General features: G+C 38.3%; 5 protein-coding genes across 7 annotated transcripts; 1 reads left to right on the top strand and 4 right to left on the bottom strand.

Annotated features, from left to right (window-relative positions):
- Positions 1 to 759: 759 nt before the first annotated feature.
- TTLL5 (Tubulin tyrosine ligase-like 5) lies at positions 760 to 20,810 on the bottom strand. The gene is made up of 5 exons (XM_033376619.1): positions 20,672 to 20,810; positions 6,922 to 6,967; positions 3,086 to 3,868; positions 2,806 to 3,019; positions 760 to 2,734 (listed from the first exon to the last, which is right to left on the bottom strand). Exons 2-5 carry the CDS (start codon positions 6,957 to 6,959, stop codon positions 980 to 982), a joined length of 2,790 nt encoding a protein of 929 aa, XP_033232510.1. The 5' UTR covers positions 6,960 to 6,967; positions 20,672 to 20,810; the 3' UTR covers positions 760 to 979.
- Positions 12,591 to 20,810, bottom strand: LOC117183270 (uncharacterized). The gene is made up of 2 exons (XM_033376604.1): positions 20,672 to 20,810; positions 12,591 to 16,330 (listed from the first exon to the last, which is right to left on the bottom strand). The coding sequence occupies exon 2, from the start codon at positions 16,207 to 16,209 to the stop codon at positions 12,817 to 12,819; it is 3,393 nt and encodes a 1,130-aa protein (XP_033232495.1). The 5' UTR covers positions 16,210 to 16,330; positions 20,672 to 20,810; the 3' UTR covers positions 12,591 to 12,816.
- A 757-nt stretch (positions 20,811 to 21,567) lies between these two features.
- vig2 lies at positions 21,568 to 23,810 on the top strand. 3 transcript variants are annotated; one of them, XM_015182138.2, is made up of 3 exons: positions 21,568 to 21,694; positions 21,761 to 22,222; positions 23,122 to 23,810. In XM_015182138.2, exons 2-3 carry the CDS (start codon positions 21,793 to 21,795, stop codon positions 23,691 to 23,693), a joined length of 1,002 nt encoding a protein of 333 aa, XP_015037624.2. In that variant the 5' UTR covers positions 21,568 to 21,694; positions 21,761 to 21,792; the 3' UTR covers positions 23,694 to 23,810. The 3 variants fall into 3 exon arrangements, with proteins under 3 accessions (XP_015037624.2, XP_001359100.3, XP_033232516.1); XM_001359063.4 differs by having other exon boundaries at positions 21,571 to 21,694; positions 21,766 to 22,222; XM_033376625.1 differs by lacking the exon at positions 21,568 to 21,694 and having other exon boundaries at positions 21,706 to 22,222.
- Positions 23,811 to 25,933: 2,123 nt separating this feature from the next.
- On the bottom strand, positions 25,934 to 27,425 carry Mocs2B (Molybdenum cofactor synthesis 2B). The gene is made up of 5 exons (XM_001359062.4): positions 27,261 to 27,425; positions 26,861 to 27,167; positions 26,502 to 26,783; positions 26,166 to 26,422; positions 25,934 to 26,099 (listed from the first exon to the last, which is right to left on the bottom strand). Exons 1-5 carry the CDS (start codon positions 27,387 to 27,389, stop codon positions 25,989 to 25,991), a joined length of 1,086 nt encoding a protein of 361 aa, XP_001359099.2. The 5' UTR covers positions 27,390 to 27,425; the 3' UTR covers positions 25,934 to 25,988.
- On the bottom strand, positions 27,276 to 27,715 carry Mocs2A (Molybdenum cofactor synthesis 2A). The gene has a single exon (XM_003736621.3). It carries the CDS (start codon positions 27,688 to 27,690, stop codon positions 27,400 to 27,402), a length of 291 nt encoding a protein of 96 aa, XP_003736669.2. The 5' UTR covers positions 27,691 to 27,715; the 3' UTR covers positions 27,276 to 27,399.
- Between the last annotated feature and the right edge of the window lie 49 nt (positions 27,716 to 27,764).

Here is a 27,764-nt window from a genome sequence, read left to right as displayed (position 1 = left end):
AATAAAGACATAGAATGTAAGTCCGTATTAGCGCATTAAAGTGTTATGATATGCGGTGGGCACGAAATTTCAATTTGAAAGTAGTCCAGCTTTAAAACAAACAACAAAAATAGCAACCAAAATTGACCCTTATTTGCGTCCATACACTGACTTGTTGACATCACATATAAAATCGCTTATTAAATGCATGATTTTTCGTCAATGCTCGATGATAATATCGTCCACTATGTCATCGGGAGTAGTGAGGCGGTCATCGACGTGTCAGAAGGTGAGGAATCGAAGGCCCGTACTGCAGGGAACAGAGATCGAAAAAACAGCATCAAATTTCTTAGAACGAAAAAAGCATAGAATCTCATATTTTTATGCGAACTTATTGTGTGTGTTATTCTACCACATGCAAACACTGGCTTTTGATGACGCGACGATAGCCGAACGCAAGAGCCAAAGACTGCGTTCTGTGTTCGCCGTGCGACAAGCTCGTTGTATGAACTGGCACATCTATATACTGTATGGCTAGTGGTAATATGGTACATATAGTAATTCTCTGTAATTCTGCATTTTTAGACTTCAGACAGTGCATGGATGATGGTAATAAACTTGTCAATATGTTAAAAGAGAAAACTATAAACTCATTCAGTCGTCTGTGGACTTTAGGGAGCGAGTGAAAAATTGCAATGAACTTGACAGCTGCAAATAAAACATTACGCAGGTATTATTAATGTATCTTTAACATAATTAAAGAGAAAAAATCCTTTCCTATTGAGAATTAGTTGGTGCGTTTCGCATTTATTTTTGAACTTTTGATTTCATTTATCTTTGGCGTACAAAGTATGGCTTAAGCAAAGAGGTAAATATGATTATATATCTTTGTGGATTGTTTTTAATTTAATTTAAAAGTTTTCTTAGTTTAATCATTTGGATCCTTAAATAATTTTGACTGGATTAGAACCATTGATTAGTATATTAAACAGAAACTTTTTCAAAATCGCCTTGAACTCTTGGGTCTTATAGATGCATCTTGTACATTTTCATAATCTTTATCATTGTTTTTGAAATATCCATCATATTTGCTAACTTCTCTAGCTACACCAGAAGATGATACCATCGATGGAAGAGCTCTCAAAAACCCATGCAAGCCGGACGGAATCGGTGGCGTAGGTGGCACTGATAATCCACAGCGATTATACAGAAAGGGCATAATTCCAGTAACATTAGTATGAAGAGTGAGGACTGCTTCTAAATCGGACTCTTGAGCGTGCGTCAAAAATTGATGATAAGCACTAGATGGTATCATTCCAAAATGATCAAATGAGTCCACATATGCTTCTGTGTCTCTTTTATAATTTTCCAGAAAATCTCCAAGGAGCTTTGCTACCATTGCTGAACGGGCTTTACTTATAACTTTTATGCTTTGAGTATTTCGAAATAATACTGGCGGTTTAACGGATCCTCCAAATTTGTTTAAAAACTTTAGTATAATTTTTTCATGATTGTCTCTGGGATCTTGTGTTATTCGTTTTAAAACAGATTCCAGGTACAAGCTGAAAGTTTGCCGCGCTTGAAACTGAGTTAGTTCAGAGCCAGTTCCAATTTTTTTAAGCATCAGTTTTCGTTGCCTTCTACCTTCTTCTTCGGATTTTTCCACTGCAGGCTTCTTTGCAAATGGAATTTCAGATCCATTCTCCAAAGCTCGTTCGTATTGTTTAATACGATTTTTTTCTAAACTATCATCTATAGTATAACTCGTATCCTGGCAGTATAAATTTGAGTGAAGCATTTGGTTATAGTTATGCTGCATAATTAATGTTTGGAATGTCTGGCCTTGTACGTTTGGGGTAGAGATCGGAATACCATTTGTAGAATCTAAAAAGTTACCATACCGCTGCATTGAGTCAGCTGTAGGAAATATGCGTTCAAATCCTCCTCGACGGGAATATTGTAAACGAGCATTTCGTAATATGCGCTGTTCTTCACCAGTCAGATGATCAGTGCTGACGGACCCTTTTTTCTTATTCTTTTTGATTTTATATGAGACACTTGTAACATTAATACTCCTTTGGCAACTAGAGCTGCGGAATCGCGACCATTTGCTATCGTAATGTGATCTCACTTCTGGACTATATGCTGGTATACCAACGCAAGTCAATAAATCAGCAATTAGGCATGCCTTTACTTTAGTATCTAAGGGACTATCTACTCCCATAGATGGCGAAAGATTCACTTCTAGTAACCAAGGCTTAAGTGAATTGTCGATTAGAATATCAAATCCATATAACTCAAAACAGTTATTTCCATTTGGAACGAACATTCTACATGCGGAAATAATGGTTTGAGCACAGGCCAGAATAGCTTTTATTATTAAATCTTCTATATTCAGCATTAACTGATGAGTATCACAGCCCTGAATTTTCAGGTGCCTTAAGAGAGCCGATAATGTCCATTTATGGCCCACATCCTCATCTTGGGCATCTGAGGATCTGATGTAGTCGGAATGGTATTTGTTGATGCTGTAATTGCAAAGATGCATACACGGGTTCCATAGATTATCAGCATTTCTATCGTATCTGACTGTGGCTAATCTTACTATTCCCTCTTTGTAAAGGTAAATTATAAGAGGATCAAAAGATGTAACTAATACATATACTCGTAAATCACACTTGTGTCCATCAATACAAAGCGGGTCAACAATATACTTTGATACAAGAACTTGTTCATCCTGAGGAATTTGATCTGGCTGAAAAAATAAAACAAATAGAAACAGTATAAGTGTGTGTTGTAAATATTGACCTAATATATTAATTTTACCGAATTTACAATGAATATTCCTCTTCCTCTACTTGATGCTGCTGGTTTTACTATCCATGGGCCACGATGTTTGTTATGTGCTATTATTAGGTCTCGTGATTCCAAGGGAAGAATAAACGATTGGGGTACAATGTCAAAATGTTTCATTCCACGAAGATGTTGCATACGCTCGATATTTTTATAGAGTCTATCTTTTCGGGTTAACTCGTAGGACCTAAGTAAAAAAAAATCATACTGTTTTCAATTATACTATAATTAGTTGCTCCATTTTTATAATTACCTAGGAAAATGATTGACTCTTTGATACGGTGCTAAATTTCTCAGTATATCCAATTTCATATGAACCCCAGTCCATAGTAAATTAAAATTATTATCACCCTCAACTTCTCTAAGGCCATGCACATCAAATATCTTTCTGAGCAATTTTGTTTCAGTTTGAATAAACTTATAGGTGATTTTCAGCTTATATGCCGGCATAGCAATACCACATTCTTCGTCGTCCTCTGTAACACATTCATCTTCCTCACTTGCGCTGATGTTCGTTGTTGATTTGGCAGGTGTTGTGGAATCGTAGCCACTTTCCTTTGATACATCTTCTACTAAGTTAGTGTGTATATCATTCGGATTCTTTTTTAGGGTTCGAAATTTATTTTTTATATTTCGTGTAGGTTCTTCTCCTTCGCTTGACATAGACGTATCGCTTGAGGAATACTGCTTATTCATCTTTTTTGCAGTGCTTTGAAAGTCTGAATTTTCAGTTTGATTAATATTGACCGAATTTCTAATTGATACATAGATTTTTCGCTGTTTTGAACCACTCAAGTCTTCGTTACTGCATAGTGGTAGGGATAAAGAACTTATGTCATTTTCACCATTTCGGCACAAAAGAGTTGCCTCCATATTAGATCTGCTCTCTGGCAGTACTGGCGACGAGTTGGTTTCCGATAAATTCTTTCTAGTTTTTGGATTGAGTATGTTTGTTCGAAACACCAGAACGGCTTCCCGTGAACCCATTTTTCCACTTGTAATCCAATCATTATGTTTTGGACTTTCTAAATTGTCTCTACAATAAAATAGCATAAAGCGAAAAATATGTAAATATATATAAAAGTCAATATTGGTCGAAGCTAAGGAACTAAAAATCCCCTTGGTGGTCAAAACAATTAGACATTCTTTGCAGAAGCTGCAGGACTCTCTCTGCAGGACTAGAGCCACAAAAGCTAACGAGGGGGGCAGACTAACTGGGCAGACTATAAAACCAGTCTAGCACTATACAAAAAACAAACCAGGAAGGCCAAAAGAGCCTCCTGGCAAAAATTTTGCTCCGAAATCGAGGAAACGTCGGAGGCCGCAAGACTCCGGAAGGTTCTTTTGGTCTTTTGTATTGTAATATGTATATTTATTTGCAAAATTGGCAAACGAACATTTTCGTTTTGCTTTTCACGAAAAAAAAATTTAAAAAATACATATATATCGTTATGAATGAGTGGACACTGTATAAATTTTACTAGGTTTTATTTAATATATTTGATGATTTTATAATATCGGTGATTCATTTTTTCTACTATTTCTATTACTATTTTTCTACTAACTTCCACTCCGCAAAAGAAGTCGAGCCAAAAGGGAATGGAAAGATCATGAGATGCGACGGTCCAATGCAAAACGGTACACATCGATGTATGGATAACAAAACAGCTATGCGCGTAGTTACTTAAACGGTGCAATACAATAATGAGCATATGAATAGGGCAGTTGTAATATAAATTAACATTGAACTAAAACTACGCGTCTTATTTCTCAACATACCGGCCCCCCTGAACGACTGTTCAGAACAAGGGAAACACAGGAACTTTGGTAATAGGTCTCTTGTAAACTCCTCGGTGACCGACACAGGCACTGACATGTCAAGTTAAACTGTAAGAAAATGAGCTGGGGTAAAGGGATCCAAGTTGGGCGAGAGTTGAGTAAACCTTCAATCTGGGCTAAAATTGTTGAATATTCCTCGAAAGTCAACACACTGCTACCAATTACTCGGCGCAGGAGCTTGATAGATCGTACTCCAGTCTCCCAAATACCTCCAAAATGCGGGGCAGACGGCGGAATGAAGGGCCAGTTGCTTTCCTGACTCGTCAAAAAAATTAGCAATTCCTCATCCTGACTTTGAGATACAGCTATCCGTTCCATCTCCGATATTTCCTTTCTGGCTCCATGGAATGTTGTGACATTGTCTGAGTACAAATCGGATATAGGGCCAGAACCGTTTGAAAGTGGCGATAAATTCAGGAGTCGTCAAATCACTGACGAGCTTGATATGACAAACAAAGATGGCGAACCAAGCTTTGCCAAACTTCGGTGTCTTACCTGCTGATGTCTTAATGGTAACTGGTCCAGCATAATCCAATTCAGAATATAGAAAGCAGCGGGTGGGCTGAACGCGAAAGGCGGGAAGATCAGTCATGAGATGTGTGCTCGTACCTTTACGCTGGAGGAAACAAATCTTGCAGTTGAATACAATTTTGCGGGCTATGTTACGGGCTCCAAGGATCCAATACTGCTGTCTTAACGTGTGGAACGTAATTTCGACTAGCGATGCGATGTGCTGGTGTCTAGCTAGTAAAACAGCGACTGGGGATTCCTTTGGAAGAAGTATGGGATGGTTTGCATCATAGGTTGCCATCGAATTGCTAATGCGTCGTCCTACGCGCAGAGTTCCTTGGTCGTCAACAGATGGAGTGTAGCGACTTAACTTGGATTTTTGAGAAAGTGCTTGTTTACTTGGAAGAGCTCCATCTGGACATGTTTGATTACCCTAGAGCGGGCGTATTGGAACTGCCATGACGATAAAAACGATGACAAGCGGTCCTTGCAACGAAGTCGATGTACAAAGCGAAATCAATAGCTAATTATCCGCAAGAGATGTGACCAGGAGGTCACATGTTGATCATACAATCAAGATCTTTTCCTTCATCGGAATTGTGTAGATCGGCTTAGACATCCATTGCGAACTTGCGGCACGCATAAAGACTGTGTTGCTCGTGACAATATACGCAGTCACGAACAGGCGTATTTGGCAAGTCAACATGATAAGAAACTGCACAATTTTATTCAGCACCGTGTGTGTACGGTCGAAAACGGTCGAAAAAAAAGCCGAACAGGTATTCTTTGCACGATTCACTGGAGGTTGCCCAAGCTTCCTTGCTTCCAGGGTCTAGCTTTGAGAGCAAGATAAGGATCAGCCACACATCGCGGATGTCGCAGCTCGGTGCAAGCAGGCCACGTATACTTTCGTCGACGGTGTCGACTATTTTACGCAACTCAGCGATGTTTGAACCCTTTGCGGTTGGCAACGAAAGAATGTTTTGAATAACCGAACAAGCAATCCGTGATTTTTTGTTATAACGATTTTCGAACCTCTCCTATGCGTCCTGGGAATTGGCATCCGAAATGGGAATATGTTTTATCAGAGACAACGCTTCACCATCCAGATAGGATTTCAAATAATGAAACTGTTGACACTTGGGAAGACTACTCTTCTTGTCGACTGAGCCCAAAAACAAGTCACAAGGATTGACACCAATCCTCGTATCTGCCCGAAAACATCGGAATGCGTATTTTTTCGAAATGCAGCTCTGTGGTTCCCGATGAGTCCCGAATCTTCTCCAGAAGTTGAGAATACGGATCCACGTATTCATCTTGTTCACTATATTGGTCCAGCTCTTCAGAGAGCTCCATAAAGCGGTTGAAAGTTGAAACCAGTCGGTCCAACATGTGCTCTAATGTTTGCACAGAAGTACATGACTGTACAAACTCTTTCGCCTCCGCACCCACGCGAGTTATCTGGGATTTGCAGGCCCCACGTTGTTGAATTACACGATGCACTACGGCCTTCATGGCGAACAGCGGTCAACGATATCACTCAATATATAAAATAAAATCAGACTCGTATGATCCGGCTCGAAGGACCAAAATTTGTATGGCTCGACTTCTTTTGTGGAGTGGAAGTTAGTAGGAAAAAAAATCATAATCAACCGCCCGCATATCGCTGCACCGCCGCTACATATATATTTCGTAAATTATTGTATATTTAGATGGTATTTAGATTAATTTACAACTTACGCGGAATTTTTAATCGTTTCACACAGTGAAGAAGGCATAATGAATTCTGAAATATTTAAATACAAATATTTAAAATGTAAAGAGTTTAAGTTTCAAATTGTAATCTGCATATGTCGATAAATTCGGCGAACCGAAGCTATTACAAGATTAAATCCAAAACAGATATACTGGGATCCAAGATGTTGTTTCTTCGCAATCTGACTAATTAAAGACGAAATTGCTTGGAGCTCATTCTTGGATCTTTGGATGTTCAAAAATGTTCCAGTTTTATTTTGAAAACACAAAAACTTTTGCTACCGTTTTCACAAAATGGAAGTTTTTCCGTTTTCTAAAAGAAAACATTTATCCGCCGAAATAAAAAAAGGAATTTTATACATTTAAACGAATTGTAATCGCAAAAGAAAAATATATATATTTTGTTAATTTATTAACATACATTTGATACCATAACCAGGAAAATTTATCTTTTTAAATATTTTTTGTATTTAATCAAACTCAAATTTGGCTTTTAGATAATTGGTCAGTTCGTTTTGCGTTGGTCATTGCGTTTTCGTGCTAGCATCTTGTGCGATCTTGTGCACCAGACTCGATTATACTAGAATAATAGGATGTTCACACCTACTGCCCTGACAGCAGACAATCTTCAAAGGATGTCATTTAACCCCAAACGGGGAAAGACAAAGGAAAGACATTTTACCCAAGGACTATAGAACCACTATTGCCTGTGCAGATTTTTGTTAAAAACGATGGAAAGCCTAATGGATCTACACATAAGAACCATGCTCAACGAACGAGGGGGTATACGACCTCATCAAGAGATACGAAAGGAAGGCCCCAATAATAACAGCTTATGCGGATGACAGGAATACTTATTACAGGTCCATCAACCCTCAGCTCCTTAAGGGAACGGGCATGGAAACCCAATTTATTGGAAAGGGTGAAGAAGGCCCCCGTTGCGCTGAACGCGTCCAAGAAGATGCACAGCAGCACATGGGGCCTGTCTCCGGCTCTGATGCACTGGATTTACATCTCGGTGGTACGACCAACTCGGACATTGTTCAATCGGCAGGGAACATGACGCCCCAAACTTGTCTCGACGTCAAAACAACCTCATCTTTGGGACCTGAAGACTGGAAAATTGGAAGGGACCAAACTCGACGGAGGTCTATACTGTACAGACCCTCAGATAATGCTGTCATATAAGCTACCGGACCAATGCAGCATATTCCAGGCAGAGGTTTTTGCCATCAGGAAAGCAGCAGAGGTCGCTCTTCTCACAGAACGAGCACACGATGCGGTCAACCTAGATCCATGCAGTCGCCCGCGGTCAGTTCCAGAATTGTCTTGGCGAGCAGGGAGGCACTAGACACCCTAAGCACGACAAAGTCAAAGCGATCAAGAAAAGCAGGCCAGATCACAAACCGAAAGTAGGAGGAGGTGTACCACCACCTGCAGAACCTCGAAAATCATGTGCAAAGAACGCAATGAGAAAATCAGCCACTACCTGCTGCACATACCACGGAAGGACTGCAGATTGTTGGTGGGAATATTAACAGGTCATTGTCTTGCTGCGGCACATGCAACAAAGCTAGGCATCACCAACAGAGACAGTTGCAGGAAATGTGATGAACCTGGGGCAACCGAAACCCTGTAACATGTCATCTGCTCAATGACGATCCTAGTGCTCTGGTAGAACATTGCCAACTTACCGATCTAGGCTAAAACTCATGGACCTACCTTTATTGCACTATCGTAAAAAATCCAACTGGGCAACCCCATCACTTATGGGGCACGCGACCGTCGCTACTGGAGTGTAAATGCTTCGGCCAAGGGCTTTCCTCGACCCGAAGGGGGTCTGCCATTTGCCCCCAGATACAGGGGGATCCGAACTAGCCGTAACTGTGCAAACACCGGTGTAGGTACGACTATACTACCCCCGTGAGGGTGCTGGAAACCAGTCCTGGTACGGTCTTGTCTCTGCCATTGCTGGCTATCGGTAGTCTGGTGGAGAGAAGAAAACTCTCAGTAAAATTACCCGAATCCAAAGCTGAAACTGTTTTTTTTTCTAGGAATGCCTGGCCAAAGGGCTTCCCGGGAAAGCGGGCTATGCCTCGGGTGACTACCGCCTTCCTGACTAATCCTAGCTAAAGACGACCCAACACTCCTATCGAGGATCGAACTGAGGCAATGGGCCAAGAGGGTCAGAACCCTCTTGGCCCTCTAGACGGGCACTAATGAAGGACAGATTTCTCGGCACAAGTTGCACCTGGTCCAACGAGTTCCAACGAGGAAAAAGGAGGGCCGGGTGGCATCAAGGTAGAGTGAAATCCATCGCCTGCCAATCTGCTATCACGATGGCCCTCTACAGAAAGCGGTGGCGGCGCTAAAAGAGGTTTACCCAAAAGCCAAACGGGAGGACGCTCCCGGCATAGGTCTCACAAAAATCCTTAAGTAGTAGTAGGGAGTAGTTGCCGCGTGGTAGCGTAAATGGATGATGTTGCAAAAGCATTCTCTGGTAGATTTCCAGAAATCCAATGTGAGTGCATATACTCCGACTATCTATCGTTGTCAGAACCTCAACAGAAAGCTCGATTACAAACTAAGCATATAGGTAGGGTAAAGAAGGCCAAAGTTACCCTCTGTACCTGCACTGTTAGCTCTACACCACCTTCTTACGACTAATCATGCTCTGTAGAGAGGTGGTATCACCCGAGTTCAACGAATCGCAAAGCTATGAATATCTGGCGGATATCATACAGTATCTCTTCCCGGAAAACTCACTAGAAGGTTTGCTCACAGTCCGCTCTCAGAATGAGAGAAGCCAGACTATGGAAAACATCCGCGATTGGACACTCGGGAATCTTGACGAGCCTTCTGCAATTACCAAATAAACAGATTACTGTATCTCAGGTGATCACCTCTCGACACCTCTTGGGACGAGACAGAGTCGGTTCCCATATCTTATGCTCGGCCCCACTTCGTGGGGTCTCATTCGTCACGGATATACCGGACCTATTCAAAAGCAACTCAGGGCTCTTTTCCAAATAAATCCAAGCCACAGAATGGAACGGCCCGTCTCACCACAGTGACATCAGTGCACAAGTATAAAGCGGACCAATCAATATCCCTAATGAGGTTATTAAGCTTCGCAAACTCGGCTTTTCGAAAGCAGCGGACACGTTCAGGTAGCCTACTCGACCGATCCAATACAGTTGGTCCTATATCTAGCGACACCTCGAAAGTGAGTGGTAGGCGTCTTCAGGTATAGTGAGCGGAAGGGCTCGGGTTAACAACACTATGGTCGGATCCGATACAAAGCACAGATCAAGCAATCGACCCAAGGAATTTTTCACATGATTGACTTGAGACAGGGACAATTCCAGCAAGCCGTCAACAAAGTCGTATCGTGACATGGGCACTAGGATACTAGACTCGTTTACCGAAGACCAAATAGTTCCTGGCAAGTTGAAGTCACCAAGAACTATCATACGATATTTATCAGATAGCGAGGAAGAAACAGCGGTTAAAGCGGACAAGTGCTGCTCATAAATTGAAATATCCGAAGAAGGTAGGATATACGAGCAAGTAATGAATATAGCGAAAGTGGGAAGAATCAGTTTTACATACAGGAATTCCAGTTCCTGTTGAACTTGGACTGTGAAGTGTTCCGACGTGAAATAAGATTCCACTGCAATTAGAACCCCCCCTGCACGTCGAGACGAACGGTCCTTTCTAAAAGTTGTGTACCGACCTGCCAAAACCTCGGAACTAAGAATGTCCGGCTTTAATTAGATTTCAGTAAACACAATAACGTGGGAAGCAAATGCAACAGAAGCCTCTTACATTCTGATAGGTTACTAAAAGAGAAGTTAGTTTTTTGGAAATGTGGAAGCAAGACGGGAAGTTGAGGAAGAGGAAGTTGAGGTTGAGGGTGGCACACTGGAAAGATTTGTAAGGGATATGGGGGGCCTATTCTTCTTCTTAGCCTTAAACTCCTTCACCACCAAATGCTCCGGCCAAAATTTGGCGGAGCAAATGGTGTCAAATTGAGTTGGGGAGATGCTTATCTTAAACGAGGCTATCTCCCTGGCATAAGAGAAGTTGAATTTCTCCACCTTTAAACCCACGGCTTTTATTTTGCTTTGAATAAAAGCAATTACATCATTAGATGTGAGGTCAGGGGCCAGCCCAAAAACCGCAATCAACTGAAAGAATTCATACTGGAAGAATGGCAAAAGATTCCCTTTGAGTATGACCTACAAAACTACAACATTTTTAGTAAATGACCATGTTGACAAATTTACAAATCTTTATCAGATCTGATAAATCCATTTGTAGTGGTTAAGCAAAGTCTTCCACACGCTTATAAATGTAGAGTCGCGGTCGTACCTGCCACTGACAAAGTTCTCGCTCGTTTACTTAAGCTTTCATTTCGTGTTGTGCAAGTAAAATAGTCAAATGGCGCGCTCACCAGGACATTGTTTACGAATGTGTAAGTAAGTCAGCTATAACCGGTCGGCGGTTATGGTCTTATTCCGCTACTCTCAACACCAGTAGCACAAGAACAACGATACATATTTGTTAGGATGGGTGGTTTGTTGATTCACCAACGAGATTCAAATTCGGAATAATTTTTTTCTCAGTATACATTAATCGTTTCTCTGCTGCCATTGTGATCAACTGTACCGCATTTAACTCAAAACTTCAATTTTTCAACTTTTTGCCAAAAATTGTAGGTAAAACAAGTACATACCTGCATTCCAGCAAAGAAAGAATTGTGTGGGTCACGACCAACAAGACCCTCCACCGGACGTGCTTCTGCGAGCGCTCATCGCAGATTGAACAAAGACATCGGATTAATTATGGAAAGCCACGGTGTGAGCACCTTATCAGTTTCTTACTGATGAGTTAGGCGATAATTTCAAACCGGGGTACCCTACCTTCGCAATCCAAACCACAATGAGGCGATGGATCTCACACTTGCTCACAAGATAAAGATTAATAAGATAAATATCATGGAGAGGCCTTGAAGGGCATTCCTTTTCAAAAAACCTCTCTCTCTTTCTTGCTGGTCTAGTGGTCACCGATATTACACCGCTTAATATATAATAATAATAATAAATTAATATATTAATAATAATATATTACGTTGTAGGTAACGACAATAAACACTTTTTTGATTCAGTTGTTTACATGTAAATTCATTTGACCTGTTATCTGCTATTAGCTTTGTCTTGAAAATGCAGGTTATAAATATATCTAAATATATGTATCGATCTATTTACAGCGGGCACACTCTAGTCGAATCGAGTATAAACCCCAGCTCCATTTGTCAGACTCTTTCGAGCAGTTGGAGTCTCACTGTAAAGACGCGCCAAATTAGCAACATTCGCTTTCTGACCTGGTAAAATAAAGACATTCTTCTTTCTTCAACCTGGGTTTAATGATCATTAAATAGCCACAAACTTGTTGTTTGTGTACTATATATACTATACTAGTATATATAAAACATATTAAAATATAAAAGGAGACCTTTAGGCAAGTGGGGGAAAGTCTGTTACTGTAACTGTAATTTAACAAAATAACTTTTATATCAACAAAAACAGTGGCAAGTGGCACAGCTGCATTTTTGTATATATCCCAATATATGTAAGCATAACAACTAGTAGTACTTTAGATATATTTTTATTATTTAAATGAAGCTTTTACATATTATGCGACACCTGCATAAGTGAAAAACTATTTTTTTTTTACATTTAATATTTGTATTTACATTATATACATAACATGTTTTTGATTATTAAGTAGTTTAAGTAGTACTTCCACAATGCACAGATTTAAATCAGCTTCGTTTAGAAAAATCTCGTTTGTTTATTAATTACTATCGTTTTAAGACTATCTGTTATTCCTCTGATTTAGATCGCTTGGGAAAAAAGAAGAGCAGTTCATAGAATTTTGCATAGTGTTGCTCTGATTCCTCGTTACTGCAGCACTGTCAAACTGACTATTCTGGTATCCGTCCAGTCCAAATCCATGTCGAAACGAAAATGTGTTGTTGGTGTTAGGAGGGTTAGAGTTTTTATTATTCATGTGAGCTGCACTTGCAAAAGAGCTTTGACCAGTATTCATACTGTTCCAATCATTCATTGTATTAAAATTTCTTATAGAGCGTTGCGTCAACACGGTATCATGACTTGAGCTATAACTTAAATTATCTGGTTGAAATGGCTCCGCTGTATTGTTCATTTGGCCAGTTTCCAAGTTCTCGAATTCTTCCAAACGTTTCTTTTTCTCAATCAGGGAATACACATGCAGGATTTTTTGAAGTTCATCCCTGTTTATCGACGTTTTGCCTTGAGAAATTAATGAAGAGGCTAGCTTTGCCGCTAGTTCTCTCTTATCAATGGGCGTTTGAACATTAAACAGATCCTTGTTACCCATTTGATTATCCATTTTTTCCGTTATTTGATGAGCTGAGTTACCCTTTGAATTGGAGTTGATAGTGCTTATCGATTTCTCTACGTTTTTAAGTAATGCTTCGGTGTCATTAATCGCTTTTTTAATGGCCCGTTCCTTGGCAGGATCATATATTTTGGAAATTAAAATTCCTGTAAATTTCTCTTTTGTCGTTTCTAATATGGCACAATTCTCCGATGTTAGCAATAGATTGTGGATATTATCTGGATCAACCTTCTGCGCCTGTAATGCTTTGGTTAGCATTTCTGTAATAAAGGGTCCCAAACTTCCCAAAAATTCCTCTAGTGCAGTTAAAAGACGAAGAACGTGAATAATATTTGTGGTGTCATCATGAACATCATTTCCCAGAGAGCTCTTCGGAGTCCCCATTGGCTCCATATTAATATTAATTTTCTCAGGTGTACGAACATGATAGTTTTTATTCATTAACTTGTCATTTGTCAGCGGCAAACACAACCTATCTCTACATTTTAGCTTAATATTCTCCAGATCGTGATTGTACAATTCTTCAAGTCGCGCGTTAAAGAAAATAATCCATTCATTTTGAAAATTATAAGAGCGATGGTTAATTCCCGCCATTATAAGTTCATCTTTGCGTCGCTTCCAGAAGGTTTGCCACTCTACTTGATAAAGAGGATGCTGTTCCGGATCAGATTTGTACACCTCAAAAGATACGTTCAACTCGCGCACTTTTTGATCAACCATATGCCGGTACGCTTGCCAAATATCACCATCTCTTAACGGGGACAGTGATAATGATCTGCGTTCTGTATTGTATTGCTTTTTCAATTCCGGGCTAGGCAGATTCTTCCATCGTTCGGATGAGCGTGACCGCGATCGAGCTCTTTTCAAATTTCGAAATGGCGGTTTCGATGAGACCGAAGATTTCCTGGTATCTCTTAAAAAGTTTTCAACCAATCGCTTGTGTGTTTCATCATCAACGGTCTCCGTAAAAGGTGCTTCAGCTAACTTCGGGTAGCTAAAATAGGTGTTCGTTGTATAGCTTACAGCCTGAGATATATTTATGTTTTGAGATTCACATAAATTGACAATGGAGCTTCCATCATTTACTGGCTGGTTACTTTTTATACGAGTATTTTCCAATAGTTTTTCGACATCTTTCGAATCAACGATATGCGTAAACGTCGGTCCTGTTTTTTCAGAAAAATGACGTCTATTATAAACTTTTGCAACTACGGCTGAACGATTTTTTTTATAAAAGTTATCATAGCAAAGGTAGGCAGATTCCCGACCATAATGCTTCTCAACAGCCATTGCCAGTTTATCTAAAATGGGAATCATTACTTTGCATACATCACTTTCTGTAACTTCCGACATATATTGTCGGTACTGTCGCATGGCCGTAGGAAAATGCTTCTCAAAATATTTAAGACGGTGATTGTAGCCAAGTAGGTGTGTATGCATCGCAGCCTCGTCAGAAGTAATGTCACAGAAGCTGCATTGATATCTGGGATTCTTATCGTTTATATTTCTTACTACTTTTATAACGTATTCGACGCCTACAAGTCCCACAATTTTATTTGGATTTTTCTTAGATTCAAAGGTAAAAATACTTGACCCTGATGATGTTTTTGACTCGTTAACGCGAGAAGCGACACCTATAACCGGTATTATTTCATCAGTCTTATCCAAAATGTTTTTGTTTCCCATTCTTTCAATATTCGAAAAGAATGGATTTGTGTTCTGAACTTGTCTGATATTATTGTTTGAATTTTCTCTTTTATTACTCTGGTTGCGTTCCTTCTCGTCTATAATAATGACATCGCTGTTACCCTTGCTTCTCTCGTTAGACTCGGCAGAACCAAGAAGCTTTGCAAGCGGAACACATGAAATTTTCGTAGATAACGGATTTTTTACTATATTTTGAGTATCCTGATTATTTTGGGACACCACCATATTTTGCACCATTCTCGTGGTTTTCGGACAGGGTTCGACTTCAGCACTCCCTTGAAAATGTGGTAGTTCTTCAAAAATGGATTTGGACACGGACTTGAGTGCAGAATTTTCTACCTTGTTTTTATGTTTCAGCCCATCACAAAATATTGTCGAGTTTAATGAAGTCGCGGGCGAGTTTGCTGTTGTGACTTTTTTCAAAGTATCTACTACCGTTCCCGAATCCTTTTTATTTTTTTGATTGTCATTTATAATTAGACTTGTTTTAGATTTTATTTCTTTGGATGAATCCGTACGGTCTTCATTTTCGCATGGAATACTTCTGGCGTTTGCATCATTTTTAGAGCCATTGCTCGGGATTTTTATTAATTCTTCATTTGGACCGGGTTGTTGTGAACAAGTCCGCGCGCTGGAACTGGCTTTTTTTGGAAAAGATTGGGGTTTTACTGTCGCTGTTGCCATTTTTTGACTAATAGTAGTGGGGGTGCCAGGGTTTCGAGTCGGAAGATTTTTGTTTGCAGCAGAATAGCCTTTACCACTTCCTGTGTTATTTGCGATGACGCTTGCTGCATTCAGTGAATTCGGAGAGCTTGATTTCTCTTGAGTAGAAAATCTATTGCGTATTTGGAGTTGTTTTATGTTGGTCAGGAGTAAGTTGTGCTTTTTACCACACAGATGACTGAATAAATTTTTGTCCCCGTACTGAACAACGTTGCAAACATTGCAGAGATACATCTTCTTTAATGGGTTCGGACATACTACCATGACTTCCCATTTATCAGTTGTACTTCGCCGAAACTCAAAAATCAATACTTCTTCCAATGATATGGTTGACAACATCTCCAGAAATTTTGCCCCATCGATGGGCTTTTGTGTTCGAATGTTATTGGTATTCATCTTCACCACAAAGTGATCTTCTGCATATGGCTCAAAGCAAGGTTGAAATTTTTTTCAAGTTTTTTTTTTTATTTTATATCTATTGATATTAACTTCAGCTTAGATTTCAGTTATTGATTTGCTATAAAATTGAAGGAAAAAATACTTTTATATCAAATTTAAACAATAAACAACCAATCTTAAACTTCTATATATTAATATTTCATTCGGTTCATAAATCTATTTATTTAATATAGAATAAATATTTCAGTAACAACAAAATCTGTAACTACTACTTGCGATTTTTAAGAGTACTCGTAATGTACCTTTCTTCATTTTCGCTTCTTATAAGATTTGTTTTAATTAAACAGGGTATGAAGTAGCCCAATAACATTTACAATGAGCGAATAACTGATGGCCGTGATATTTTCACTTTGGCCACTACGAGAACTTAGATATATATCAAGATATAGTGTGATCATGATATAGGCTATTTCTCTCTAGTTTTGTCTCTCTATCTCTCTCGCACAAAGCAACACAACGAACATAAACGACCTTTTTGTGCTTTGCTCATTTTCAGACCGTTTTTTTTCTCTTGGTAAGCTTACATTTTTCATTGTGAGACCGATTCGTGTGCTCGGCTCAAACCAATAACCCAAGCAAAGAGTAAAGAGTGTTCGGGTCAGCGAGAGACAGGCTGTGCTTGGTTTTTATACCCGATACTCAGAATAAGTATATGGTATATTAGATATATATTAGATTTCCGTTGAAAGTGGACCCAAAAGAAGGCGCTTCAGATCCCTAAATATATTCTTGCGCACCATCAATAGCCGAGTCGATTGAGCCATCTCTGTCTGCCCATCCGTCCGGATGAGCGCCTAGATCTCAAAATCTATAAGAGCTAGAGTAACAACTTTTTGTATCCAGACTCATGTGATATTACACTGTTACAAGTGTAACCACCTCCGCCCCCACAAGGACGAAAATCTGTGGCATCCACAATTTTGAAGATAAGAGAAAGCTTAACACCCGGAATTATAAAAAATGACCGTGTCTAACAGATTGCCAAATCAGGATATGATCATTATTATATCTGGAAGGAACAAATGAAACTGCAGTGACTACGCAACGCATTCCACGCGTTTACTCATTCCCTCTCTTTCACACAAACTCTTATCGTGAAGTATACGCCCTCTGGCGGAGGGGAGCCATACTGACTGAGTACCGGGTATAAATAGAGTCCAGGCCGTAGCTGCGACTCGCAACGTTCCTCTCGTTTTTTTTTTTCAGGGAGCAGTACTCGTTGCAAAAATGGCTTGAGACTTATTTGAAAGCATTGGTTTAGAGACAACCATCAATTGGTTTTGATGGTTGGTGGACTCGCCAACACGCTCAGCTTTACAAATCAAACTAAGTTAATTTATAGCATGTAAAATACCACTGTATGGCCAAGCGCCTGGCATACAATTTTAAGACAAGTGTTTTTTAATTGGCTTTTTACACTAGGTTTGAGTTGATGCATGGTGCCGAAAACGCAGGTGTAAGCAGTGGTGGCAAAAGGTAAGTAAGTCTTACGTTTTAGTTGCGTTAATTTGTTTTTCTTAATACGTATGTTTTTTCTGCCTATCATGTGAACTGTCACAACTAGAAACAACAATAACATCTATTCTCGCGGGAAGAAATGGAGGTATAGATAACATATAACCTTTTAAACATTTTTTTGGATACCTGTAAGGATTTATGGGATGAAAACAACGATAGTTTTCATGTTCCGCCGAAGAACTCACAAACATACAATGAAATAGCAGAAAACTTAAAAGAATTCGCACAGTTCCATTCCGAAACCGATTATAAAATTGAGATAACATTTTTTTTAATAATTTTGTTGATTTCTTGCTTCCCAAATTGGCATAAAAACACATAACAGTTGTTTTAATAACGTCTTACCCAATAACCCAAAAGACGCATCTGTGCAAAAAGGCTGTAACTAAACTGACTGTTAGAGCCCTGCTTGAACGCTCGCCCTAAACGGACTGAACGAAGCTCGTACTGCTATCTTTACTATGTCGGATGCGACTTCGTATTTCACCTTATTTATACGCACGAGCCATTTTATTTTTTATCGCCAAACACTCCCGAAATATCTCGGAATCCTCTCCATCTGGGTGAACACATAACAGTCGAAAAGCCAAAAACATGTGATTGTTACTGACAGGTAAGTAATTAATACTAAGTTTAACAAACGAAAAAGGCCTAAAATACATATATCTGCGCAGTTATACATAAAAAACAAGCTGCAAGAGAAAATGAAGTGGATATAAGAGACTACAAGAGCCAGAACAACAAAATTTTGTGTGTGGGCTTCTGTGACATCACAATGGATCAAGTTTGTTTAAACATTTTGCCACGAGCCCCTACGCCCCCATAAATATTAGACAGAAGGAACAAATTTAATTGCAGTGGCTACGCAATGCATTCCACGTGCTTACTCATTCTCTGTCTCTTTCTCACACACTCTTCGTCGTGCAGTGTTCGCCCTTTGACGAGATAAAACTGCAAATGTTAGTCTGAGAATAGAAAAAATAGGAAACAGCTGTAAAAAAAAACAAGGAGGAATTGGTGAATTTAACGCTGTTGACGACTAGACCAGTAGAAGAACGTCCATTCTAGTGTTGTGTTGCTCATGAGTGAGTGAACAAAAAAGAGTTGTTCACTTAAGTGAGCAACTGAACATGTTCCTTCCAAGCTGTTCTTTGTTGTTCACTTGTTTTTTTTTACTCACTTATTCTTTGTTGTTCACTTGTTCTTTACTCACTTTTTGCGCAATTTTGCTCCTCAAAGGGCATATTGCGATCTGGCAGCTGTTGCTCATATTTGCGTTTACTTCACACTTTTTGTATTACCGGCAAAGCTGTTTACTCTTTCAAAAATTCAGTATGTCGCTAATTCGAAAGTATATTGAAATTTGGAACCATCTGTGCATGAATAGTGAACAACTGAGTGAGCAACTGAGCAAGTGAGCAAGTGAGTAACTGAGCAATCTAAGAGAGCAAGTGAGCAATATGAGTGAGTTGACTCACTTAATAAAAATGAACAAGTGAACATGTTCACCAAAATGAGCAATGTTTACCCAACACTTTTGCACCATGGTTCACTAACGAAGTGATCTGGCGAGTTAAAATATTTATATATTGCGAAAGCTGAACTACCTCCGTCTTTGTACAAATATTTTGTATGCATCTTAGAATTCAGATAATCAACTCTGCAAGAAATGATCAACATTTGAATTGGTTTTGGTCTCCAGAGCAATCAATACTTTCTGGTAAATAAACATTTTCCACAAATATTCTTGCCCCGAGTCAAACATATGACAACTTCTTCCACCGGGAAACGTGTGCCGTCACCATGGCAAACATCCAACAATAGCGCTTTGACCTGCCACTCAAATCAACATATTCATTTTTCAATCTGGGTCAAATGAAAAGATCAAATGAAACAAATTTCTATTTAGTTTGTATCCCAACTAACGCTAGACTACATGAATACGTTTCACACATCTTCAGATACCAAAGAGGATATAAAAAGAACTTATTGGCTTCGGAAAAGATTCAAGTTAGCAATATCTAGACCATTTTTGGTCAGAATTCTGTGGAATGCTTTACCACTATTAGATAGAAATCTTTGCAGTTCACGATCCAAAACTCATTTTTATAGACAAGACATTAAATACAGTCATATAAAAAGAAACACATCGTTTTATACATTTATTGAATCGTGTTCTTGGTCTCGCCAGGTAGAAATGGGGGCTTTCGTAGACTTTTTTTCGGCCACTATATGTCGTTTTATTCCTTATCACCATGGTAAGCCGAATCGATCTAGCCATATCCATTTGCGTGTTTATGTATGTAACTATGTACATTCATATGTACGAACAGGTATATCATCGGCCGGATAAGACTGTTAAACATAGCTGCCATAGAAGCGATCGGTAAGAAGTATAGTTTTGTGAGTGAGAACAAAACTTTAGACCTATACATATGCACATTCCTATTTTTATTAAATACTCAAGAAAATACAACCTCAGACAACCTTCAAAATTATTAAAAGCAATGGTTTTTAAACGTACAAACACCTTCAATATTTGTCCATCAAATTTATAAAATATAACCAGCAGCATAGCAACCGAAAAAGTAAAAGCATAATCACCGTCAATTTGTTTGAAAAATGTTATTACGACTCAAAATCGGACAGATGTTTGTGGTCAAAGCAGTATCATGAGAAACAAAAAATGAGGGCACAAAAATAAAACTGGACAATAAATACCATTTGAAAACATATTCACGAAATAACTATTGATTTTTGATTATTTCTAGACATATAGTAAACGTAATGGGTCTGATTCATACGCACACATATTACGTATTTTATAGACCAAAATTACAAATTTGTCTAGTTCTAATAATTCTTAGTATTTCAAACTTACCGGCGAATGAATTTTACTGTGAGATTGCTTAGAGCAAACAGTGCCTCCTTTTCCAACGTCCAAACCTACGCCAATTTTATATTACTTGTGTTCAATACACGCATATATTGAAGCGTTTCTATTTTCTTTATGGTGATGAGCAAAAAGTGGATTTACTTAAATTTATAGCTTTTATTAGGCCAAACATGGACAGAAAATTTTGATGGTAGGGCATCAAAAAAACAATGTCACATTAGACTTCACAGATTCCAAATAATTGTCTGATATTAAGGGATGGACTAAAAGCGATATATTTTATATTAGCATACAAGCACTAAGGGCATTCCCGTAAAAGTTGAAAGTAGTATCGAAATCGGATAAGTTACATTGGATCTTAACAAATTTACTCCATATTCCTTAGTCGTATTTACTGAAAATGGATTGATTACAGTCAAAAGCGTTTTGATTTATATTTATGGAATTTTCAAGTGTTTAAGGATTACATAAAACTTTATCTTGTACAATCGCACTTTAAATTCTTTTATATTTATGGAATTTTCACGCCTTTAAGGATTACATAAAACTTTATCTTGTACGATCGTATTTTAAATTCTTTGTTTCACTTTAATTAGGACACTCAACTACCGTCAGATTTTTACAAACGAAGCACCATGCCTAACTATTGAGAAAAAAGGTTATTATATGTACTGCCGAAGCAAGACAATTTTTTCACACCATAACTAAGAGAATTGGATACATTTTTGAAAAGAATTTAGTAAAATAATATGTAATTGATAATACAATCTAATTTATGCAATATGAAGCAACAAAGACAATATTCTCTTATACAATTTTCATTTATATCAATATCGGAATTTTTTGTTGGTACTGCAGGAGTACCATTAATTTGATACACATATAAATCTATGGAATTTACCATCTGTTTCTTCCTTGAATTGGAACGATAAATATATTGGCTAATTTCTTATTAATACTAATATTTGCATTTTCGAAAGTATTTTTAATTCGCTTTAGTGAATTTTTGTAAGTATCCCTGTAGGAGGAAATGAAGCAAAGTATTAAATCTTAAAACATTTTCGCCATCATTAGAGTAGACTGCATTTTGGAAATCTTTTTAAAATATGGACAATTCAGGATATAATCGTTATGAACTATTGTCAACATATGACGAGGATGTCGCAAAAGCTATCTCTACAAAAATGAATGTCGGCCTTAGCAATAAGAAACAGATTAAAAAAACAGTCTTAAATAAACCGGAAAAGGAAAATAAGCCAATGACTGGAAACAATAACAATATTGGTAAAACAGAAAAAATTGTAAAACGAGTCGTAGGAAATGTTACCAAAAAGGAAAATAAAGGACTAAGTGATGCTAAAAACATTGTGCACATTCCCTCGAATGAAAATAATCGTTTTGGTGGAGTAGATTTTGGCAACGATATTCCCCAACGTCAATTTAAGGATCGTGATAATAGAGGACCACAACGTTTCCGTACCGGAGAAAAATATGCAAAGCGTGAATTTGATCGTCAGTCAGGATCCGGCAAAACCGGTAAATACATTTTTTTTTTATGTATGTAGCTATTAGTTTTTATTTATTTGCACGAAATCTATAAATTGGGGTTTTTTTGACTTACAGAAAACTAATTTCGAATTTTTCTTACCGCTAAAATTGGGTAGCTAAAATAATAGAAAGTTATTAAATTTGTTTAAAGTTTTTTAAATATTCTCAAAGAAACTCGGGTTCTAACATATGTAAGTGTTCAAATCAATTTTTGAATCCACTTTGTCACTCTGAAGTTAACTAGTACCCTCTGAGAAAAGGGCCGGCAGTGTCCAATGCGCAGTTCATAAGATATTGTTGTGCTGCTTCGCTGCCGCCCATGTACACATCTGTAACACTGGTTGGTAAAAATACATTGTGCCGTTTTGTATATTTAAAAGTAAAATCTGAGGCTTCCTGGGGATTGAAATCCGATTTCGGCGGTCAAAAACATTCTAACAAAAAAATGGTTTCGGTCATTATACCCGATACTCAAAATGAGTATAAGGGTATATTAAATTTGTGGTGAAAATGGATGTGTGTAACGTCCAGAAGGAAGAGTTTCCGACCCCATAAGGTATATATATTCTTGATCAGTAGAGTCGATTGAGCCCGGTCTGTCCTTCTGCCCTCACCAAGGACGAACATCTGTGGCATCTACAATACGAGAAAACCAAAAACGCAGAATCAAATAGAAGGACTGGGATAAAGCTACAAATTAAGCTATTTGTCGATTTGTCATAGTTTTTCTATCGTTTCTAATGAAATATCATATCGTCGGGAGGATCATTCTCCCTCCCTATTTGGGAGAGTTTTTAAAGATATATAAATTTATTCAATGATCATTTGATAAGAGTTTAAAAAATGAATTATTAATTGACAAAATTAATTTTGTATAATTTTTTTAGGTATAAAGTCAGTGGATAAGCGCGAGGGTGCTGGTGCTCATAATTGGGGATCTCCAAAACAAGACATTGAGGATATTAAAACGGGCGACTTGCCACTGCTTGAAGACAAAGACGACTCGGGCACTGAACAATTGGCCAAACCTGTGAACACTCTGGAGGCGGAGGAGTCAAAGCAAATGACGCTTGATGAATGGAAAGCCTTAAGAGACAAACGTGTCAAGCCTAATTTTAATTTGCGAAAGGCTGGGGAAGGCTCTGATAACTCTGAATGGAAACAGATGATTATTTTAAGCAAGAAAAGGGAAATAAACAGTGAAGATCATTTTGAATACGACCCATCGATGTATCCTCAACGAGTCGGCCGTCTTCAGCACGTTGTTGATATTCAATATAATTTTAATGATGCACGCAGAGTGGGCTTCCGTGGCCCACAACGCGGAGCCTCTCGACCTGTAGCCGCTGCTGGCAATGGCTTTGAAAGGGTTGGAACAAATAATGTTGGAGAAAAACGTCGTCCTGATCAAAAACCTTTGAAAGTTGACGATGAGATTGAATTTCCTAATCTGTCTTAAAATAAATCCTGAGAAGATAAACTTTCAACAATGCACCAAAAACAACAGTTGGGCATCTACGGATAATGAATAACCTTTAGACTATCAGGCGATATCTTTGAAGTTTTATACCCGACATCCACGCTTATTCGTATTCCTTAGTTTAAACCACATATTTTTACAATTTCGATTTTTTTTTTTTTTACTCATTTAAATGAACTATTGAGAATAGTTAAAAATTTTGAAATAACTTTAGTTGATTTATATAATAAAAGAACGCTTGTTATTCTTTTCATTAATTTGAATTTAAAATTATAATTTATTTAATTTTGAGTTTATTTTTTGAATACCGACTAAAGAAAAATTGCACTTTGTGTACTCTTACGATGCGTAATTCCTATGCGCTGCTGTCGCCCTTTGCTGCAGAAAGTGATTCGGTGTAAGTTCGTCGGCTTCTGGACTCTCCAACGGCACGTAAGTCAGGGGTCGGGAATTTTGCAAATTTTTTCTATCTATGCTAGTGCTGTTCTCAGTACTGGTTCTTGTACGTGTGTCTCCTCTAATATTTGTATGTATGGATTTCCCCGATCTGATAGTCGTCGGACTATGACTACATGCTCGTGGTAAAGCAAGAGCTAGTCGAGAAGTTGATCGGCAAATTTGAAATGTTTCACGGCGAGCTTGAGGAATTAGATCGAAGCGAAATTCACAGTGGTTTGTTTTTTTCGTACCTGCAGCAGCTCTTTTGGTCCCGGTGGAAGGAGGAGTACATAACGTCACTGCAGCAGCGCTCAAAGTGGCGCACTGCGAAGCCTAGTGTATCAGTCGCAGATTTGGTTCTTGTCAAGGATGAGAATCTTCCTCCCATGAAGTGGCCACTGGCGAGAGTGGTCGAGCTTTTGCCTGGACGAGATGGCGTTTCCCGAGTTGCTGTGCTGAAGACGTCATCTGGAATCACCAAGCGCGCCGTCAACAAGCTGTTCCTGCTGCCCCTTAAAGATGCTGTTGAAAGTCAGGCTTCTAACGGGGGGAGTATGTCGGGTCAAGCAGCTTAAATATTTTAAATTATTGCCAGTGTTGCGGCCCAAAGGAAATGCATTTTGGTGTTGTCGTTTCCAATGCGTATGCGTATGCGTATGCGTATGCAGCGGAATTCTTTCGTCTCCTTATATCGCAATCTCTCGTACTCGGCTTAACAGCGTCCCCGAGCAGCTCTAACGCTCTCGGGCAATCCCACGCTCTCGCTCGCGTCTAAGCTTGCTGCATAACAGCTGTCCTTACCCAGATGTTCTGTTACGTGCATGTTATGGGAACAATCTGTGTTGTTATGCGAAAAAATGTATTTCTTGCCAACGTTCTGATAACCTAATCGGACTAAATCAGCTGTTTTTACGAAAACGAAAAGTGTTGTTGCAACGACCAATTATTTCCGAGCAAAATTTGAAGATAGGTTAAGAATAAATTTGTATAAAGAAGGTACAAGATAAATTGCCCTTGTAATGGTGTCAAATTTATGTTAATGTATAAAATCGTTGTATAAAGAGCCGTTTACTTTTCATTTCGTTGAGGAAAATGTTTTCGGTTTGAAAACGAAGAAATCTTGCATAATGGGAAGACGGGAACAGCAATTTATATGATTTCAGAAGTAAGTCGGAAAACTTTTGTGAGAGGGAAAATCAGAACCTGGCGAATTTCTGATATAGCCACAATATTAAAATGTTTAAGTGTTTCCTGCGATTCACTACAAAAAATAACCATATTCACGCGGAAGAACGAAACATCAGAGATCCCGATGTCGATAAAAACAGAAAAAAAATTTCAGAAACCAAGTCAATTTCGCGAAGGTGTATTTTTCACTTGCAAATTCGGAAAATGTGTTGTAGTGAGATGAAACTAAGAATAATTTGTTTGGATGCCATTAAAGGGGAGTTCCAGCAAGTTAGTGACCCCAATCACTCTTTAATGGTGAAATGGTTCCAGAACAACAAAGTTGCCCTGACTAAATTCCTTTAATAGTCATCGTACCTTAATGCATTAGCTCACCTCTGGATGATCCTAATGAAAAGATCTGGCTATAGTTAACAAAGTTGTCTTTATTATTATGTCTCTTACTTCAGTGATTATAATCATTGATTACTGCCAATGCATTGCAATGGATCATTGCTGGTACTTCCTTAGCTTCCAATTTCAGTTGAAAAATACTATAACAGGGTAACATGTCACGGGCGTGGTAAATATTTTTACAAAACAAAATGGATGGGTTAATATGTGCAGTAATATAATTTTATCGAAAATCTGTATTTATTTTAATCAGGTTTATGGACATTCCTTATTTTTCCTATGGATATATACACGCAGCTCATGGGCGGAGTAAGTTTTATTTGTTTTTATTTTTTTCTCCGGTTGATCCATACACGACTGCTCGAACTAAAAACAATAAAATAAGCTCGATAAGGAAACATCAAAATAATTAAGGATTATCATGTTACTTACAAAATGCTGGTATTCTGGCGAGGTGGACTCCAATAGTAAAATTCTGTTCTCAACATTTTTAATACGATTAATAATATTTTCATTGTTTTTGCTGGTCAAGCCCATGTATGTTTCAATTGAATGTAAACGTGAATTTTGTAACGATTCTCCTACTTCATTAGTGCTAACACGTGATGCCGTTAGCCTACTTAGTTCATGTTTGTATTCGGGCCGGAACTGCATCTGTTGTGGTCCACAACGATTTGTAGCACGCCGCACTGCGATAAAATGATTTCATATACATTCATGTACATACATAATTAATTAATTACATGAAAATTAGCAATTGATACACACCTTTCAAATGACAATTCGACTGTTCCTGTTTTGAAATCGTACTTTGAGTTCTAGCGCAAGAAACGTCTACTTCTGTGTCGGAATTAATATTAGAGCTTAAATTTGACTGCTTGAAGTCTATTACATTACAAGAATTTATTTCTGCTCTCTTTCTTTTAAAAAAACATTCTACACGATTTTTTAGCTCGCAGTCATTAGCTCTAATTTGTACTAAATTTCGAGATACGACGCGCGACTCATCGACTTTACAAACAGAATAATTAAAACTACTTAAAGATTTCTCTGTAAATTACATAACAAGAAATATAATATTTATATTTTATTTATAATCTGGATTAACGTTATTTTTTATGTCTTACTAGGCCTGATTGACTCGGAATTTTCTTTCCATTCAGCATCGTGGTTACCTTCGTATATTTCTTTTTTCCATATGGGTACGCGCGATTTTAGTTGGTCTATAGCAAATGTAACTGCTTTCAATGCTGCGGAACGATGTGGGGCTGAAGCCGCTATAACTACGCTTGCCTCGTTTTCGGGAACTGTTCCTAATCGGTGATATATTAAAATGTGTTTTAAGTCGGGCCAAGTTGCACGGAGGTCTGAGCATATTTTATCCATTTCTTTAAGGGCCATATTTTCGTATGCTTCATATGCCAATGATACCACCTGTAACGTTAGGATTACATACAAATTTACTTGACCATACATGTACATATGTCCACAGCACGTGTGTAGAATAGTTTCAGTTCAAAATCTTACTTTTTTTCCTTGAAAGCTATCCCGTGTGGTTCCTATAAAAATTGAAGAGGCTCCGCAACTCGGATCACTTATTAAATTTATTGCATAAGTGACGTCGATTGGGCAGTCAATCAATTTAATGTGGTTCATTTCGACTGGCTTAGCCTCCACTTAGAGGCGGTATTACAGCTAATTCGTCACCGTCTTTCAAAAATATACTGTCATTTAAGTTTTCGACAAACGATTCGTTATGAGCAATAATCAAATTATGCCGTATGGTCGTTAGGCCAAATTGTATAACGATCTTGTCTAGTAAATCAGAGGCTCTAATTTCAGATGGGACTGTAAATACTGAGCGAGTAGTTTGAGATAATTCACGGCACTTAGCAAAAAACAGCACGTGTATATCAACAGATACCGGTCTGCTCGTATTCATGTTGACAAATACCATAATATTTTTGGTGGAAGGGGATAATACCGATTATTACATGCCTTCTGGTATATTTCGATTGAAACATTAAAGGC

This window comes from Drosophila pseudoobscura, chromosome 2, assembly GCF_009870125.1.
Source record: "Drosophila pseudoobscura strain MV-25-SWS-2005 chromosome 2, UCI_Dpse_MV25, whole genome shotgun sequence".
In the NCBI taxonomy this organism is placed as follows: domain Eukaryota; kingdom Metazoa; phylum Arthropoda; class Insecta; order Diptera; family Drosophilidae; genus Drosophila; species Drosophila pseudoobscura.
Note: the sequence above shows the minus strand (reverse complement) of the source record. Positions and strands in the feature narration are given on the sequence as shown.